The 20,166-nt window shown below is 37.1% G+C and overlaps 1 protein-coding gene across 3 annotated transcripts in view; it reads left to right on the plus strand.

Moving 5' to 3' along the window:
• The window catches only part of slc39a14 (solute carrier family 39 member 14), a 37,664-nt gene that overhangs the window by 13,515 nt on the left and 3,983 nt on the right, over positions 1-20,166 (plus strand). For 2 of the 3 annotated variants that reach the window (XM_055198571.2, XM_055198570.2), the window contains 6 exons: positions 3,177-3,348; positions 11,672-11,841; positions 14,251-14,373; positions 15,881-16,072; positions 18,834-19,053; positions 19,341-19,525. In XM_055198571.2, coding sequence (XP_055054546.2) covers positions 3,177-3,348; positions 11,672-11,841; positions 14,251-14,373; positions 15,881-16,072; positions 18,834-19,053; positions 19,341-19,525 — 1,062 coding nt within the window. Of the gene's footprint in view, positions 1-3,176; positions 3,349-8,407; positions 8,578-11,671; positions 11,842-14,250; positions 14,374-15,880; positions 16,073-18,833; positions 19,054-19,340; positions 19,526-20,166 lie in introns of all 3 variants that reach the window. The other variant, XM_055198572.2, reaches the window with a different exon arrangement.

Genomic DNA, 20,166 nt, shown 5'->3' on the forward strand with positions numbered 1-20,166 from the left:
CTCCTGCGTCACCCTATCTTTGTCGTTAAGCCTCACCATTGGTTGAATTTGTTATACACATTCAGACCCACTTACCCCTGGAGGTGTCCCCAAAGTGTCACCGCAGTGACGCAGTGCGAGTTCCCTCGACAGGGAACTGTAACATGCAAGTTCCCTCGAAAGGGAACTGTAACAATGTATCTTAAAAGGTAACACAATGTAACCTTGCTCTCACTTGAAATGTGTCTCCACATTTAGTCCTTGAATTTGAGGGTAATGGACCTGGAAAGTCGTTGAAAGGTCCTTGAATTTGAAGTTAACTAAGGTGGGCGAACCCTGTGTCAACTAAGTAACATGTTTTCCAATAAAGCGGTGTAAACCCTCTTCATTTTACTGTAAGTTACAAAGATTCTTATGATTTGCCCTTTATGAAAATCTTGATCCTCTGCTTTAGTTTGCATGCTTTGGATTAAAGAAATATTTTAAATTGTTTCAAAGCTTTGTGTCACCTTCACTCCCTCGTGACTCGGTTGATCAGCCCGGGGCTGTTTATAAGACAAGACGCAGGCTAATCCTAGGCCACCCCAACCCGCTTGTTAAGTTGTGAAGTAAAGAATACCTTTTTTTGGTCCAAGCCTCCACTCGCTTCATGTAAGACAAAAATTTCAACAGCTGTTTATGAACTGTATTTAATTATATTTGACACATATTTTTATAAAATGGTAAATGGACTGCATTGTCAGCCATGCAAGGTGCCATCCAGCTCGTCGGGAGCAGCTGGGGTTAGGTGTCTTGCTCAAGGACACCTCGACACTTGGTCAGGTGGAGCCGGGGATTGAACCACCAGTCTTCCGATTTGTAGACAACCTCCATGAACCACTCAACCACATAAACTCGCAGTGTATACTACATTCTCCATGCTCATGACGTCCCAAACAACAATACTTTACCAATTCATAAAAAATACTTTTTGTCCATCTCATCTGTGATTTCAGTATGGAGATGAAGGTTAGGTTGATTTTTTGGGGGGTAGTTTTACACTCCACTGTAAGTGTTAAGAAGTATAGTTTGATGCTTAAAGTTTATTGATGGAGCGTTTGCACCCAGAAGTTGTGGTGTGTGACATCAGACGCTCGACTTAAAGCGGACTTTCAACAGTAGTTACCATCATATCATGGATGGATAGGTTGGCTATATGGATCTAATATAATGGAGAGAACTGAAGATCAAAGTTCATAAAAGAAGCCCAAGGAACCAGTGGTGGCTGGTGACTTCTTTTTTTGAAGCGCACAATGCGAAGTTCGTCACAACATGTATGTAGCCCGTCATGTGTGTGGTTCGTCATTTTAAAATATGTATTCTGCACTTTGAGGGATCGTGTGTGCATCACGTGTCATGCCAAAATAAGTGCCTGCTGCCTTGAATTTGAACTTGAAAAGAGACGCTTGCATTGCCAGATACTCGCATAATCTCATGCGTAATCAGAGTTTACTGTTAAGGGAGTGTCTTGCGTGTATTTAGGGAATGTGAGGTTTTGATGCGTGTGCAGCAGGCACTTATTTTGACAAAACACGTGATGCACACAGGATCTCTCCACACGCAGGTCACATATTTTGGAAAAGAGACCCACACACGTGACAACCCGAACACTTATTTTGAATTAGCGCATCCTCGAAAGAGCAGTCGCGAGCTTACACTGCAAGGAACCTTCAAGATTTAAAGACTTGAAGAATGGGCCAGAATCTCTCCTGAGCAATGCAGATGACTGGTCTCTCCTGTGTTTTCCACTGTTTGTATTAATGTAAAGCTTCTTTGAAACAATTACCAATTGTCTAGAAGCTGTAATCTTATTTACAAAGTATTAAATAAAGTGTGTTTAGTACTAATTCGCTGTGTCATTTCACTTTATTTATTATGACTCAACTTGTATACTTAAATGTTCTGATTTCTTTGTATGAATGCAATATTTGGCTTGATGTCTACCTCAGGTGGAAATTTTGTGTCAATAGCCCACTTAATGGGAAACTAGACAAGACTTAACGTTATGTGTAAATTCTCATCTCAGGTATATAATTGTCATTGTCTTAAAGCTGCTAAGCTTCCTTTTTTGTTGAGAATAGTTGTACTTGACTGATTAAAAATTTGCCTTGTGTACAGTAGAATTCTGATGCATCGCAATGCATCATAGAATCGAATTCAATCGTTACCTGGTGAATCGTAATTGAATCGAATTGTGAGGGCAGTGCCAATGCACACCCCTAATAAAAATGCTGATGTGTCAAAGACTTATTTTCCCTGCTGTATGTATTTCATGTCTGTAGCCAAAAACGATTACGAACATTGATGATAACCGATGTATTTTTCCTAAAGTCTGCTATGTTAGCGATTAACGTTACCTAACTAAGAGTCATTATGTTAAAATGAAGTTCCAAAATCATTGTTCACTTGATTGTAAACATCTTCAAAAACATTGCAATAAATAAATGGCTTTAAAGAGGAATATAAAGCTTTTCTTTGTGTACACACATCCCTACAAGTACAATTTTGGCTGTATTTTTGTGTCCCCTTCAAAATTTGCTCTGGAAATGAAATTTACGCCAATGCTCACATGGTTTGTGTGCGTGTGTGTATGTGTGTGCACACGTGCGTGGATCTGGATGGGAGGGAGAAACCAACTTCAATTATTAGGCATCAGCAGCTTTGAACTAAACAACCAATATTTACTAATTGGCTCAAGCCCCAAATTATTAGTGCTAGCGATGCCCAGTGTGACACCAATTTCACAAATATTGTCTTCTAGGTTATCTTGCTTTATGCATTAACCTTCTGCCAAGTTTCTGAACACACCCTGACTTCACAAAGCCACGATTATTTGTCTTGGGTGTAATTTATTAATCATATGGGCTTCTTAATAATCATACCATCTGTTCTGTTTGGCGTAAAATTATTCATGTGCTCCACATTCTATTTATTTTGCCATTGTTTTCTCAGCACATTCTTACAAACCCGTTCTGTATCTCCGAACCTCAGTCTTGACATTTATCTAGGTACCACCTTGAAATTTGACTATTTCAGACTTCTAGGTCAAATTCGTGATCTGTGTCCTGTGGTGTGGGAGCTCCAGTATAAACTCAATTCTGTAATACAAGTCTTTTTCTCTGTGATCTGTAAACAAAACCTCTGTCCGGTGCTTTCAGTGCTTGGCAACAGATGCTCTGGCCGTGTATGGGATGAGTGAAGAGTCCCGTATAAATGGAGAGGCCCTGCAGAAGATCTGTCCCACCATGTTACAGCAGCTGGACTCTCAAGCATGTAAAGCCCAAGAGGACCAAGATCCAGGGACCAGCCCTAAACCCACAGAAGCTGAGGGTAAGACTAATGGAAATAATTGAATGTTTTTTTTTTTGTGGAGATTCTGTTGTTTGGACTTTCATCCTTTTATGCAACTTGTCTTTTAATATTTATTTTAAAGCTGACATGTTCTGCACGTCCACAAGGATTATTGTTTCATAATTATCAGTATGGATAAAGTACAACAGATGTTATCACACATTTACCAGAGACTAAGTTATAGTGTATAGAGTATCATAGACAGCCTTTGATTTGGCCATTAAACTTCTTGAAAACATTTAGTAGATCAGTAATCAGTATGAGTTTAAACTGTGACTGAGACCATCAGAAGGGACACGTCTCCTTATTAAATTGTGAACAGAAGAACAGCAGAAGTTTATAGTCTGAAGAATTGACTTCTCCATAAAACATAAACCTAAAAAGTAGGGCTGCCCAATTAATCGAAAACCTAATCGGGATTACAATTATAGGGTGAAACGATACACTTGCTGTTGTGTGTGTCAACAAATAAAACACCAAACACGGTTCATACACAACACTTACAATATAAATATTGTATAATTACAATATACACAGTTTACACGAGATGCACATTATATTGTATATGATACACTCTGTGTGTATATATAATATGTACACAATAGTTCAAATAAAAATATTGTATATTTCCAGTATACACAGAAGACGAGCACACTTTGATCAAAATATTTTTTGATTAAAAAACAAAACAAAAGTTGTTTGTTCACAATTGTTTAGAAATGAAGATAAAGAATTTCAGCATGGTCGACATAAAGCTGCAGTTCGTAACTTTTGCCTCTATATCTCTATCTCTGTTTGCAACAAAACAAATAAAAAAGTTACTTTACATACTTAACTTTAAAGTAATGATGCACCGATGTATCGGCGGCCGATATTAATTGGCCGATATTTGATGAATTTGAAACCATCGGCATATCGGCAATAGCACGAGAAAGGCCGATACCGATTGTTTATTAATTAACTGCATAAAGAAATCCATTATATGTAAAAAATGAGTTAATGTTGTTAATAAAATAAATGCTGAATAGCTAAAACCACCTTTGAAGGATGTCATGCTGTCTTATTATATTTGTTGTAGCTTAATTTGTGCCTCTCTTATTATGTTGGTCAGTTGAATGTTAATTAGATCCAATCCATGTTCAGTAAAAATAATTTGATGCAGAAATAAACTAGCTAGTAGACCAACTGTATACTATTGTATACAAGTGTTTAATATCGGTATCGGCCAGAAGTTGTCTGTTTAAATCGGAATCGGTATCGGCCCAAAAAAATTATATCGGTGCATCCCTACTTTAAAGTCAAAATGACGTTAAACTGGACCTATCCACAAAATTGTACGTGACAGCTTAACTTAATAATTCAAGTAGGGCTGCATGACAACTAATTGCAGCTGGTCGTTTGCAGAAAGAAGTTTTTGTTTGCATATGTGTGTGTTGTGACAATAATGTAAATCTAAAAAAACACATGTATGTATACATTTTAAGAAAAAAAGTGTATATATATATTAAGTATTCATATTTATATATACAGGGTTCCCACGGGTCCTTGAAATCCTTGAAAGTTTGTGAATCTGAGGGGGAAATTCAAGGCCCTGGGAAGTTTTTGAAAATATTCATACATAGATACAGGTATTTTACGCAAGAAGTTTTCTGGAAAAAAATCCATATTAGTCCCTAGTGTAGTGTAGGATAATATCATAAAAATTCTAGACTTTTTAAGCACACGTGCTAAACAGTTAACTTTAAATGCTTATATCTTCGGTATGCGAATGTTGATTCATACCAAAATGCTTTTTTGCATAGTTGTGTTTGACAAATGAAAACGTCTCTGGTTAGGTATGTAACTGTTGTTCCCTGAGAAGGGAATGAGGCGCTGCGTCTTCCTTGCCATACTTCCTGCGTCCCTGTAACGCCGTCTTTGGCAATATTTCAGATAGCGATATACTTCCTGTCTCCCGTGTCACTTTGTCTTTGTCGTTAAGCCTCACCATTGGTTGAATTTGATATACACATTCATACGCACTTACCCATGGAGGCGTCCCCAAAGTGTCACCGCAGTGACGCAACGTGAGTTCCCTCGAAAGGAGACTGTAACAATGTATCTTAAAAGGTAACACGATTTAACCTTGCTCTCACTTGAAATGTGTCCCCACATTTAGTCCTTGAATTTGAGGGTATTGCACCTGGAAAGTCCTTGAATGGTCCTTGAATTTGAAGTTAACTAATGTGTGGCAACCCTGTATATAAAATAAATGATATATAAATATAAAAATGTATATACACATGATAATATTTCATGCATGTGTGTGTATTTATATATAAATTATTATTATACATAATACACACACATATTATGACGTAAACAAAAACTTTTATTCTGCAAATGTTAGTTGTGATTAGTTGTTATGCAGCCCTAAATTCAAGGTTTTTATTTGTCTTTTATTTTATTAGACTGTGCAACAAAAGAATTAGGAAAAATATATACACAATTAATTTAAGGCAAAAAAATATATATATATTAAGGGAATCAGAAATTAAATTAAAGTATAAAAAAAATTTAGTTTAGAGAAAAACAAATCAAATCTGAATTAAGAGAACAGATATTAAGGTAGATAAAAAGTTCAAGTAAAGTGCGGGTGCAGTAAACCAGTGAATAACATTAACATTACACCAACCTAATAATTCATTATTATAAATAATAAAAAGTTCCAGCTTGTATATTTTAGATGCAAGTCGCATCTGGAGTCAATCACAGTCCTCTGGCCAAACAAAAAAATTTAAGGCAGGCTGTTTGTTTAGGGAGTCTTTCAAAATCTCAATTTAACTACTGTGTAGGCAAGAGGTATAAAAAGCCAAGACAGCGACTTCAGAAAAATTAATGGGCGTGCAAGTCTGCGGGGACATTTGGGAAAATCATGCAGACAGGAAACAACTTTTCACAGACCTATAATCTGAGATTTTTTTTTTTAAACCAGAGGTCTACAGAAATCATTTGTTATACAAGTTTCTTTTAGATGACACAAAATTGATGGATACATGATATTGAAATTCTTTTTTATCTGCCTGTTGTTTTCTTACTGAACATTATTGCATAATGTTATCTGACTTAGTGATGTTTCAATCATTTTCTCAAGGCATTTCTTAGATTTTTCACTTCTCATCCATCCTGGCAGATGGAGAGGAGATGGAAAATGTCACAAGGCCAGTTTAGCTGTAATGATATGCTTCACTGGAGTATGAGAGAAAATGAATGTCTTCTTACAGCATCCTGATGTTTTTTCGTTAAAAAAAATGTACGATGGGATACAACCCTTACAAAAAGGTGATCGAAATACTTAGTACGTCACATTGTACTTAATTATTAAGCCTGCCATATCGAGGACCATGGGATTTACATAGTACTACTATGACAGATGAGAATACAAAGAGAAAGGAGTGTAACCTGTCACAAACCGGATTCGAACTTGCCCCGCCCTAAACCCGAGGTCTCCAACCGTTTTGTGGGGATGGGCTACCAGAATGGATAAAACAGGAGGGTTATGTTTTGATAGTCTACTCAAAACTTTTTTGTTTAACTTGTTACTTTTATTTTATTTTATTGTGCTTGTTGATATGTTTTAGTATTGTTTAAAATTTTAACATACGTAAACCAAGCCAAGCTAATATAAAAAAATGTAATAAATAAATATTACAATTGATTAATAGAATGTACTTTGGCGGGCACCATGTTGGAGACCCCTGCCCTAAACACTGTACTATATTATTTTGCATAGTCATTCTTTTACCATCCTCACTATGTTATATTAATTTGCACACCCTCAGAAATAATGGTACAGAAGTTCTTATTGGCACGGTACCTTTTAAAAGGTCATAATATGTACCATTTTGGTACAGATATGTACATTTGAGGTTTCCAAAAAGCTTAAAGGAATAGTCTACTCAATTTCAATATTAAAATATGTTATTACCTTAACTAAGAATTGTTGATACATCCCTCTATCATCTGTGTGCGTGCACGTAAGCGCTGGAGCGCCCTGCAACACTTCGATAGCATTTAGCTTAGCCCCATTCATTCAATGGTACCAATCAGAGATAAAGTTAGAAGTGACCAAACACATCAACGTTTTTCCTATTTAAGACGAGTAGTTATACGAGCAAGTTTGGTGGTGCAAAATAAAACGTAGCCCTTTTCTAAGCGGATTTAAAAGAGGAACTATATTTTGTGGCGTAGTGGCACTTTTGGGAGTACTTCGACTCGCCTGAAAAGTCCGCTCCCCTTCTCCCTCTCATAATGGGAGAGGGAGGGTGTTACTGCGCCGAGTCGTAGTACTCCCAAAAGTGCTATTACGCCATAAAATATAGTTTCTCTTTTAAATCTGCTTAGAAAAGGGCTACGTTTTATTTTGTACCACCAAACTTGCTCGTATAACTACTCGTCTTAAATAGGAAAACGTTGATGTGTTTGGTCACTTCTTACTTTATCTCTGATTGGTACCATTGAATGAACGGGGCTAAGCTAAATGCTATCGAAGTGTCGCAGCGCGCTCCAGCACTTACGTGCATGCGCACAGATGATAGAGGGATGAATCAACTCTTCTTAGTTAAGGTAATAACATAGTTTAATATTGAAAATGAGTAGACTATTCCTTTAACTTGCACATCTTTTTATACCACAGGTATTGTATGAAAAAAAACTTGATTTGACTACGAGTTTTTGCTTTCTTTAGGTAAACTGTCGACAGCTGTGTTCAGTGCTGTAAATGTAAACGCTGTGGTTGGAGAAAGCCGGTTTAGATGTGTCACGTGACATTATGTTATGTACATTACACACACCTGCCATGTTTGCCTCCTAGACAATGACAGTCTCCTCATGTTCGTCACAAATCTTTTGTTTCCAGGTATTCGAGCTGGACTGGAATAAAACAGAGCACCACTTTAATGTTATACAATAATTTACAGACCAAAGCTGTTGGGTGTGTTTGCCCAGTTATAATGTTATTAATGTGTTATTAAAGGGTGAATGTATGTGTGTCCTGCAGTGTGGGGTTACTCGATTCTGAGCGTGACTCTGGTTAGTGCATTCGCTTTGACTGGCGTTTTTGTGGTTCCCCTGATGAGGACGCGATTCATGCGCAGAGCGCTCGTCTTTTTCATCGCTCTTTCCATCGGAACGTTGTTCTCCACTGCCATCTTTCAGCTCCTGCCTGAGGTTTAGTATCCATTCCCCATCTCCACCCAAACATGCCGAATCAACCGGGGATCAAGATTAATCTCCTTAGGGTGTCTGGAATGGCCGTCTTTTTTCCTTTTATCTCTATGCAACTTTTTCACATTTTACCAAAACAAAACTTCAGGCCACAGCAAATGTGGTTCTCAATGTGGGGATTTCTTTTTCTTGAACCTCTACCTATTCCGAATTATTTCATTTATTTCCCTGTAATAATCACAGTTTGAAGCTAAGATAGCTTTAAAACCTTTTTTTTAGATTATTGTCTGTCATTTTCTGAGTTATTCCATATAATAGTGCTGGGCAGAGATTAATCGCGATTAATCGCATACAAAAAAGTTATTTTTTGCATAGGATGTGACTGTGTGCTGTGGGTTATTATTATGTATATATAAATACACACACATTAATTTATGTATTTAAGAAATATTTTTATGTGTATATATATTTATTTATATATTTATATATATATATTATATTATTTATAAACAAAAAAAGATATATAAATAATATATTATAATATTTTTATGTGTATATATATATATTTATTTATATTTTTATATATATTTTATATTATATATAAACAAAAAAAGGGATATATAAATAAAAAGGTTCTGAAATGTATGTGTCTGTGTTTAAATATACATAATTATTACACACAGCGCAGACGCATATATTATGCAAAGTGCACTTTTATTTTGTGTGTGATTGGTCGCGATTAATCTTTGCCCAGCACTCATTTTTAGGTTCAAGCTATATCTGTAACTTTTGCCTTCTATATCGCCCTCTCTGTTTGAAATGTAGAATTGCAGGTTACTTTACGTACTTTGTATAAATTGACATTTCACACGAAAAATGACCCAACAGCACAACTTAAAAATGTACTTTATAATAAGCTATATTATTATAATGAAAATTTTTTTATTATAATAATTTTCATTATTATACGCCTACTGTTGTAAACTATAGTAAGGAGACAGTTTGGACTCCGACTATTTACTTATGTGTAGCTTTAAGCATTAAAAAATGACATTTGATACTCATTACTGATGTTGTTTAACTCTTTCCCCGCCATTGACGAGTTGTCTTGTCGGTTAGGAGAGAAGGCGTCCCTGCCAATGACGAGTTTTTACTGCAATCTATATTATCCACAAGGTGGCACTCTTACACAACTTATAAAGCACCGAAGCAAGAACTGATCCAAAAACAGTAAAAACTTAGTGTATGTTTTGATCACCGTTCTGAATCTGATCTCTTACAGAAGTCCTTTGCAAAGATTGAATTTGTCTTAGCTTTTTGCTCAAAATGTGGTGTTTTTGTGGAAACCTTCCCATGTTTGAGAGCTGATTAAACTTTTTTTAAAGCAGAGGGTCGGTTTTTTTATTTGGTATGTTGTGTGTTTCTGTGTTCAGAGAGGAACATTTTCTGGAGGGCATTAAAATTTTGTGAGAATCGTATAAAATGCTGGCGCCGCCTGGCAACTTAAAAAAAAAACGCTGGTGTGGAAAGAGTTAAATAAACATTTTGAAGAACACAGCAAAAAAAGTTGAGGAATTTGATTTATTTCCCATAAACCAGAGACTCTTATATATACCCGCAAGTAGTGCTGTGATAAAAACATTAACTCTTTCCCCGCCAGCGTTTTTAAAAAAGGTTGCCGGCCGGCGCCAGCATTTTTCATGATTTTCACAAAAGTTAAATGCCTTCCAGAGGATGTTCTTCTTTGGATATATAGACAGGCAATATGTCGGATGAAGGAACAGACCCTCTGCTTTCAAAAAAAACCCGTTTCATCCTACCTTCATTAGTTCTCTTGTAATCACCTCTCAGACATGGGTGGGTTTCTTCAGGGGCACCCAATTTTGAGCAAAAAGCTGAGATGGTTCCATTTTTGCGAAGGACTTTTGATAGAGATCAGATGCAGAGCAATCTTTAAAACATACACGGAGTTCTTTCTCTTTCACGTGAGGCGCTACTTCCGGGTTGTATAAGTTGCGGAAGTACGCACCCCCTGGTGGATAACAGCGGTATAGCGGAAAGACGGAAAATCTCGTCATTGGCGTGGAGGCGTTTTCTCTTGATTGGCGAGATGTCTTGTCAATGGCGGCGAAAGAGTTAACTGCGAATCAAAATAATTCCTTTAGACGAAATGCCAATCACCGAAAAATTTATGTTTGTACACCATACACTATATGGTGGTGTATAATACTATTGGTGTATAATATTAGGTCACTTTCTGGTGACCTTACCCCTGCTGCTGTATAGGGTTGTCGAACTACTGTGTCATAGGCATCAATCAAACAGAAGAAAGGTACAGGTACACCCTTGTTTCTTGGATGTTTATGGTTCATTGGCCACTCTGCATAAATGGGGTGTTCTCTGTCGCCTCTGGGACATTTTGGGATGGATGGGCGGAGAGAGGATGTGGTGGAGGGTGTTCTGTCATACCCTCAGGTTTTAAAGATTTTCATCTTTTAAGACATCATTTGTTCTATCAGGAAGCCTTCACCCTCACTTCCTCTGTGAATAAAACACAATGGATTGAATGTGAGAGGGCACTTTGGGGTCCTTGGGACAATACAATAGAGTGATTGTGTGTCCGAAATGGTTATAATTCTCACTGTTGATTAATTATTTATGTGATATATAAATGCAAATTGAATCAGATGCAAATATTTTCAAATGAAAAATCTTCATTTTGGTTGCTGAATTAATGTCACTCATGGCCCGCTGCATGTTAATAATGTTTCACTATTGAAATTATTTAAATATAATAATTTCACAAAGTTTTAATTATTCTGGCAATTATTTAAATGCAAATGGTATTAATCAATGAATTTCAGAGAAATAAAAATCTCAATTTTGGTTGCATGAATTGATGCAAAACCATCGTGACTCGCAGCATGGTTACATTTTTCCCCTAAAGGATGAATTTCACTACTGAAATGAAAAATATCATTGTTTTATCAAGTATTAATTATTCTGTTAAATAATTTAAATATTATTTCTTTTCCACTTCCTCTCTCTCTCTCTCTCTCTCTTTCTCTCTCTGTCTTTCTCTTGGTTGATTGGCCAGTGTGGGGGTATGGTTTCCTGTGTGTGACAGTGATATCTCTCTGTTCACTGGTCGGGGCGAGTGTGGTTCCCTTCATGAGGAAAACCTTTTACAAGCGGTTGCTGCTGTACTTCATAGCCCTGGCCATTGGTACTCTGTACTCCAACGCCCTCTTTCAACTAATCCCAGAGGTAGAGTGGACACGTGGGTTCAAAGGGTTCAAAAACGTGTGCCACACAGCCAGACTTAAGACATTTCAGATTTCACTTTCCAGACATCTAGAGAGCTTCTGGTGTGGATATGTTGACTCAAAGGAATGGTTCATCCAAAATTTAAATTTCTGACATTATTTACTCGCCATAATGTTACTTATCCTATGTTTTATGCGTACAAATACGTTTTGGGAACGTGATGTGTGCATATGTAGAACATTATCAATATACAGCAGTTTATATATCAATGGTAAAAGACATTATAAAATGACCTAGCTTGTAAGTTGTTTTCAACCCAGCGTTGGGTCAAAAATGGATGAGCCCAGCCTGTTGGGTTGTAGTTTGACCTGGGCTGGGTTGCTTTTATAAAAATGCTGGGTTATTTTGAACCTAACATTAAAAAGTAGTATACCTTAGTGTATTAGAAATATGATTGAAGTACATGAAGTATAATACAAGTATGATTCTACTTGTTGTGCTTTATTTAAAGAGTATTTATGTAATTTTTAAAAGTATACTTTTAGTGTTTGCATAAAATATACTTAGGGGATTAATCCATGTTCTTGAAAAATCCAGATGGTTTGCCCACCACCATGTCATCCAGAATGTTGTCTTTCTTTGTTCAGTCGAGAGGAAGTTGTGTTTTTTGAGGAAAACATTCCAGGATTTTTTTTTTCATTTTGTTGGACTTTAATGGACCCCAACACGTAACAGTTTTAATGCAGTTTAAAATTGCAGTTTCAAAGGACTCTAAACGATCCCAAACGAGGCATAAGGGTCTTATCTAGCGAAATGATTGTCATTTTTGAAAATAAAAATAAAAAATATGCACTTTTAAACCTCAACTTCCGTATATATCTGGTCATGTGACGCGCCAGCGTGACCTCATGCAATACGTCATCACGTCAAGAGGTCACGGAGGACGTATGCGAAACTACGCCAGTGTTTACAAGTGTGGAGAAAGAGGACCGTTCTCACGTTGTTGTATGTGGAATGATACTAATTAATGTCTTTGTGTCGGTTTATTGTTTAAAATGGTCCGCAAATGTGGGTTTCATATATCTAACACATGACCTTTCCACGGCATTGCGCAATTGCGTGAGGTCGTGCTGGCGCGTCGCAGGACCAGAGATAGACGAGAGGTGGAGGTTTGGAAGTGCATATTTGGATTTTTCTTGTCAAAGATGACAATCGTTTTGCTAGATAAGACCCTTATGTGTTGGGGTCCATTAGAGTCCATTGGAGTGGGAGAAGTCTTGGAATGTTTTCCTCGGGGATCATGGTTTCTTCTCGACTGATCAAGGAAAGACATTAACATTTTGGAGGACATGGTGGTGAGTGGATTGTCTGGATTTTTTTAAGAAAGTGGACTAATCCTTTAAACACAACTATAATTTGTGCTGCAATGCCTTTTTAAATGTATTTCCATTAGAATGGCGATACAATAGCACATGAAATTAAACCTTTGATTTTTTTACTCCAATGTCACCTTAGGGGCTCGGTACAAAAAAGGGAAAAGCCTAGCCGTTAAATAAACCCAGAAAATGTGTATATGTGACCCAACAATGGGTTAAAACAACCCAGCATTTTTGGTTGAAGCAAACCCAGCCTATAAATTAGAACTCAAAAGGCTGGGCTCATCCATTTATAATAAAAAGATTACTTTTAATTATTTATTGATTTATTTGGAAGTAAGACGTTTCAGAATAACATTGGTGAGTAGATGATTACAAAATTTTCTTTTTTTGGGTGATGAAAATCCTTTTTCTCTCTGGCCTTAGTGGTTCCCCTCCTGAAAGACTAATCTGCAAATTGTGGGATTGATCCAAATTTTGTTGAGTTGTCTATTTTAAATCCATAGTATGTGCTTTAATTTCATTTTTTGATCCCTCCATGTATGGCATCATGCAAATTAATAGTAAATTAAAAAAGGCTTACTCTTTGTAAATTATCAATAAAAGATAAAAAGGTTAATTTTACTGAGTTCGGAAGACCCAGACAGAGGGTGAATCACTAATGCACATGGCCCAATCCAAAATCACTCCCATTTTCGCTTTTCTAGACCACTTTTAAATAACTACAGCCGTTTTCTTTATTTATAATGCCATTCTTGATTATAAGATTATCATGTTTCCAAAAATATATTTTCTTGGGTCTATAAGCGATTGAGGGTAGTTTGGATTGTATCCATACTAAGCACGCATACATGACATACTACTGATCCACATGTTCTGTTGTTTAGCTCATTACACGAGACTGACTACAGATCCATACACACATAATCCAACATTTTCAAGATGTAACATTTTTATTATGATTTTATACATACATTTATTTATTTATATATTACATAAATTAGTTGAATGAAATAGTGTTTTCTGTATACAGGCTTTTGGATTTGACCCCTTGGAGGATTATTATGTGTCCAAGTCTGCTGTTGTCTTTGGGGGATTCTATCTGTTCTTCTTCACAGAGAAAGTCTTGAAGATGATCTTAAAGCCAAAGGACAAGGTGAGTTCTGTACTGCATGGAGGTTCTTGTTTTAGCAAATACCCTTATTGACATTGTCATTGAGACTTCCCAGTCACATGTTGTGACATCAGAATTTTTTCTTGCGCTGCACTAAAAGTACTTTGGAATGGGTGTTCATTTTGTTTGTGTTTGGTTGTACATGATAGATTTCTTAGGGGGCTAAAACACTTCCGGAGTGTGCATGAAATTCAATTTAAAGAGCACCTATTGTCCGATTCACGTTTTTACATTTCTTTTGGTGTGTAAGTGTATTAGTACATGTTAACGATATTCAAAAGACAAACCCCAAAGTAAACGATGACGCGAGTTATCTCCAACGTGAATCTCTTTTCTTGGACTACAACAAACACACGGATTGTAGGCAACAGTTTACTTCCTGGGATTGGTGATGTAGACAAGACTGACATTATCATAATTCCTCCCATTTTCGGACTCACAGCCTGGAAGTTAACTCCTGTTAGCAACCCAATCTTTCAAACATGGTAAAGAGCATCACATTTCCTGCTGATGTCAGAGGTATTCAGGCCAATCAAACGTACAGATTAGCTGGCCAATCAGGGACACAGAGCTTTTCAAATCCGTGCGTTTCAGGAAGAGAGTGAAATCTGGAGCTACAAAAATGTACAGTATGTGGAAAAAAGGTGTTTTTTAACCATAAACCACACAAACATATACATTGTATTATACCAAATACACAAAATAAAGTTTTTTAGCAATGAAATAAATGCTCTTTAATGTAAATTTATTTCTATAGCACTTTTGCATTGTGACAGCTTGGGACCAATTTTGGACAATTTTTTTCTGAACAGTGCAGGTGTGCTGTCGGAGCGATGTAGCGCTCATAGTGCTAATAAGCAATTAAAACGTTTTTTTGGGGGGGGCATTTTGCCTTTATTGATAGACAGTAAGTAATTAAGAGACAACAGGAAAGTACAGGGTGGAGAGAGGGTTATGGGATAGGCAAATGACCTCGAGCCAAGATTTGAACTCGGGTTGCCGGAAGTGCGTTTGCACCATATGTCGGAGCACTGTCCACTACACCATTGGCTCTTACAACTAATAAGCAATTTTGCATATCAAACTTGTACTACTGTAGCAATAAAATTACAGGAAGCTAAAATCCTGAGAATTTCCTGAGATTATGTCAAGTCATGGTTTGGCCTGATGAACCTGTTTTGTATGTGGAAATCATGAATGAAAAGCAACATGAATGTACAGCCCTGTGGTAGAGCACTGGGTTAGTAGGCCAAAAGGTCATGGGTTTGAACCCAAGGCACACACATTCTTATTAAAAATATATATTTTGTAATGCACTGTAAGTTGCGTTGGATAAAAGCGTTTGGCAAATGCATAAAATGTGAATGAATGACATGCTGTGCATTAATCATTAACTGTCAAGAGTTTTGGAAAAACAGCACCCTCTTGTGTGAGAATTGGTTTTGCAAACTTACTTATTCCTTGTCTCTCCCTTCGTTTGTCCGAATAGGGAGCACATGGCCACGGCCACAGTCACTTCCCCGCAGAACACTATGCCAGCTCTAATGGTGATCTGGAGGATGGTGTTATGGAGAAACTGCAGAATGGAGAGGCTGGTGGAGCATCTTCACCAAGAGTAGACGGTGAAGTCAGAGGGGTCGGAGAGGATGACAAGATGCTAAGCACAGAGCAGACAGTACAGGTGACAAAAAAACAAAAAATTAATTATTTTACTCTGAATTCCCTTACATTATACAGTACTGTGCAAAAGTCGTCTACAATTAGTGCTTGATTTTATCAGCTCGTATGATGTAACTTTCATGCAAGAAGGAAAGAGCACCCCCTTGTGATCTGCTTGCCTAAATGCACCCTCTTTCGAGGACTTGGTGGCCACACTGAGTTAAAATGCTTTCTATCTGTATCAAAAGTTTTCCGGATCTCTTGGGAGACCTTGAATTTTTTTGACTTTCTCAGAAAGTACATCCGCTGTCTGGCTTTCTTTATCTGAGCTTGAGTGTCACAGTCAAGGTCTTGTCTTTGGAGATGTCTACTCCGAGGTGTTTAAATTTGCAGTTCCCACAGTAGGAAGAGCAGGGCACAACCTAACACTTTTTGGTTATGGCTCAATCATTAAAAAAAATTTGAGTTTGTTTAATTATATTTTTACACAAGCAACACACACATCTCTTGCTACAAATGACCATTTGAAGTTTCCAGTGCTTACCATTCTCGGACAATTACACCAAACATGACAGAAGTGCAAACGTTAAAACTTACCCCATAGGTGGGGTTAATTGTAACACTTGCTAAAAATTACATTTGCCAGCAAATATTTCAAGTCTATAGACGGTTTCAGCAGTAACAACATAAACAAAGCGTCTGTCCTGGTCCGCACGTAACGTCTGGTAAACTTCGCTAAGAATAAATAACAACAAAGTTTTTTAAACATAGTTTATTTGTATAACAAGCAAAAAACAACACATAGATTACCAAGGAAACCAAAACATTTGCTTTTTTTGACGAGGCATTTGTTCAAGAGATCAGTTTAGCAACTAGCCAGACCATTAAAAAAATGAAACCGAAAGTAAAGTTCGGATCCAGACGTGTATCGCGTCAGCCAGTGTTGTTTTTGGCAGACCTTTTAGTTTTAGTCTTAGTCTTTTAGACGAAAATGCTTTTAGTTTTAGTCACATTTTAGTCACTTGTAAAATTTATAGTTTAAGTCAAGTTTTAGTCGACGAAAACACAAAAAGGTTTTAGTCAAGTTTTAGTTGACCAAAACGCAAAAAGGTTTTAGTCAAGTTTAACTCAATTTTAGTAAAAAAAAAATGAATTTAGGTTAAAAAGTGTGGTGTATTAAATACAATTAAAATGTGCATTAAGGTTGTCCCTGAGGGCTTGCCGTTGTTTTAGTCGGTGTGCCTTCTGGGCATGTCATAACAAAAAGTTATGAAGAAAAAAGTTGAGCCTGATATACCCTCATGTTAAGTTTGTGTGTTACGCTGAGACCTCGCTTATAAAGTTGAGAAACGCGTGCCTTGCCTTATTTAAATACACCACAAAAAGTATTGGAAATTGGCTTAGGTTTGACAAGCAGATACATGTAAAACCTTAAGCTTACCATGAAATGTGTCACAAGCCGATTGTCGAGTAAAATTGAATGCATAATGTACTTACATGCCACCAAAACACTCTTTCATCAATAACTCTCTGGAAAAACATGATACCTTTCCATAAATTTGCGGGAGATCGTCTTTTGGCATTGTGAAAACGATACGAGAAAAACAAATAGCTTAACCTTGTGCAACAATGTAAACGGTCCGTGTTACAACTAAACCCGCATTAGTTTTCGCCCTGCACACCCCTACTGTGTTTTGCCTAATATTATCAAGTGGTATTGGGACATACTGATAAAAAAAAAAAATACTTTAAAAAGTTGCAGACTTGCAAACATCTATTGTAATGTGAATGCCGGTTCTTCATGTTGTTCTTATTACAAGCGTCGTTAAAATACTTGGTTCTGATTGGCCAGTTGCAACATTTGCTGGTTTGTTATTTCCAGATAACAACTGTTCAAAACTAATAACAAACGGTAACCCAGATGCTGCAATTTATTTTGACAGGTACAGTTTAATATTACACAAAAATGAAATATAAATATGTCTATTAAAGGCTCTCTAAGCGAATAATGTGCGACGTCACTTCCTGTTGATGTTTGAACTGTTTTAAAAAAAACGGAGCGTAGCTAACGCCTCCCCCTCCCGTCCGTGCTTTCATGAACACGCCCAACCCCCACCCCCAAATCCTTCTTGTCGTTTATTGGCTGGAACATTTTATGTTTTGTTGTACTAGGTTTGGCCACTATGTTGATATTGCCGTTTGTCGAGCCTGAGCTGTCTACAGATCGCGTTTTTTTACAGTTTGATCAGCGGACAGGCAGCAAGCAGATAGTGAGGAGATGTTTGCTGTATGTAATAAAAAATGTTTTATGGTCTAAAACGCGTCAATTCGCTTAGAGCGCCTTTAATGACATATATGACATTATATTTACAAATAGCGCATTTTAATGTCTTATCTTAAAATTGAATATAAACTAACTTTTCTCGAAGAAGGTCTGCATTTGTTACAAATGTGCTAATAAAATATTTCAAATCAATATTTTATATTCCTTACCTTACTTATGAGGGAAATAGCAATGTAATAACCAGGATAATGTACAGGCAGCTGGTTGTTATCATGAAATAAGCCCCTTCAGTGTTATGCAAGACACTGATCAAACTTTGGAGGCTTATTTCTGTCATAACAACCGGCCTATAAATGATCTCTTACTTAAAGAGCTAGGAAAATAAGTTATTCTTTTGTCCTTATTAATCTTTTGACACCATTAACCTCAAACTGCTCATAAATGTCTATCAATTTTGTACACCTTCTGACCTCCTCTTGTGTTCACATCCCTGATGCAGGACACTCAGAGTTCAGGTGGAGCCAGAACGGGTGGATGCTATTGGCTGAAGGGCCAGGGGTACTCTGACATCGGGACTTTGGCATGGATGATCACTCTGAGCGACGGTCTCCATAATTTTATAGATGGCCTGGCAATCGGTGCCTCTTTCACCGCGTCTGTGTTTCAGGGGATCAGTACTTCTGTCGCCATTCTGTGTGAGGAGTTCCCGCATGAACTGGGTGAGAATTACTTGAATCCCTTATAAAGGCTTTTCAAAGTGTTATAAACTTAGCACACACTTTAACACTTTATTATAAAATGTAGCGTGAAACCTTGCTTTTTGTCCTCAAGGCAGTGAGTTAAAAAGATCTGTATTGCAAAAGCTACTTAATATGATTATAGTGTGGCTTCATTCTTTACCATAAAAGACTACGATGTCATTTTTATGAGAGCCTTTTTCTCCAATTTGATCCAAAATGATGTTCAGTCTATGTCATTTCAGTTCGCTTCTGCTTTTTGTGTCTAGGCGATTTTGTAATCTTGCTAAATGCCGGCATGAGCATTCAGCAGGCACTGTTCTTCAACTTCATATCAGCGTGCTGCTGTTATCTGGGCATGGGCTTCGGCATCCTGGCCGGGAATCAATTCTCTCCGAACTGGATCTTTGCTTTAGCTGGTGGCATGTTCCTCTACATAGCGCTGGCTGATATGGTATGTGGCTGGCTTTTAAAATAACTTTAACGCAGGTTTCACACCGCACGCGTGAGGAGCGCATTAGGAGAGCGTTTAACTCAGCGTTTTAGCTCTAACTCAGTGCTTCTCAAATAGTGGGGCGGGCTCGAAGCGACACCAGGGGGGGCGCGCGAGACCCCGGGGAAAATACTTTTTCAGGATGTGATTTTTTTTTTTGCACGGTCACTTAAAGACATTACACCCCAATCACGCTGATAAGCCCCTTGAGTTTTTATTGTTATTTATTGATTATATTTAATTTAATTTTTCAGTATCAAATGGTCAAAAAATATTATACTTTCAATAAGGATTGTTTTTTTTTTTCAGGCAAATTGATGCATTTTAAGTCTTTTTCGTTACAGACTAAAAAACAATGTTAATAAAGTTATTCTTTGTTGTAAGTTGATCGATATTTCTATTTTTGTGTTTTCTTTAACGTTAATAAGGATACAATGTTTTGCAGGTGTGTCATTTTATAGAAATTTTTTTTACTATTTACAGTCGTGGCAGAGAGTTGGGGGGCGCAAAATGTTTACTTCTTCCTGGGGGGGGGGCATGACAGAAAATAATTGAGAAGCACTGACATGGATGCCAGAAAAAAAATTCAGCGCTTATGCACT

This window comes from Misgurnus anguillicaudatus, chromosome 22 (assembly GCF_027580225.2).
Source record: "Misgurnus anguillicaudatus chromosome 22, ASM2758022v2, whole genome shotgun sequence".
In the NCBI taxonomy this organism is placed as follows: domain Eukaryota; kingdom Metazoa; phylum Chordata; class Actinopteri; order Cypriniformes; family Cobitidae; genus Misgurnus; species Misgurnus anguillicaudatus.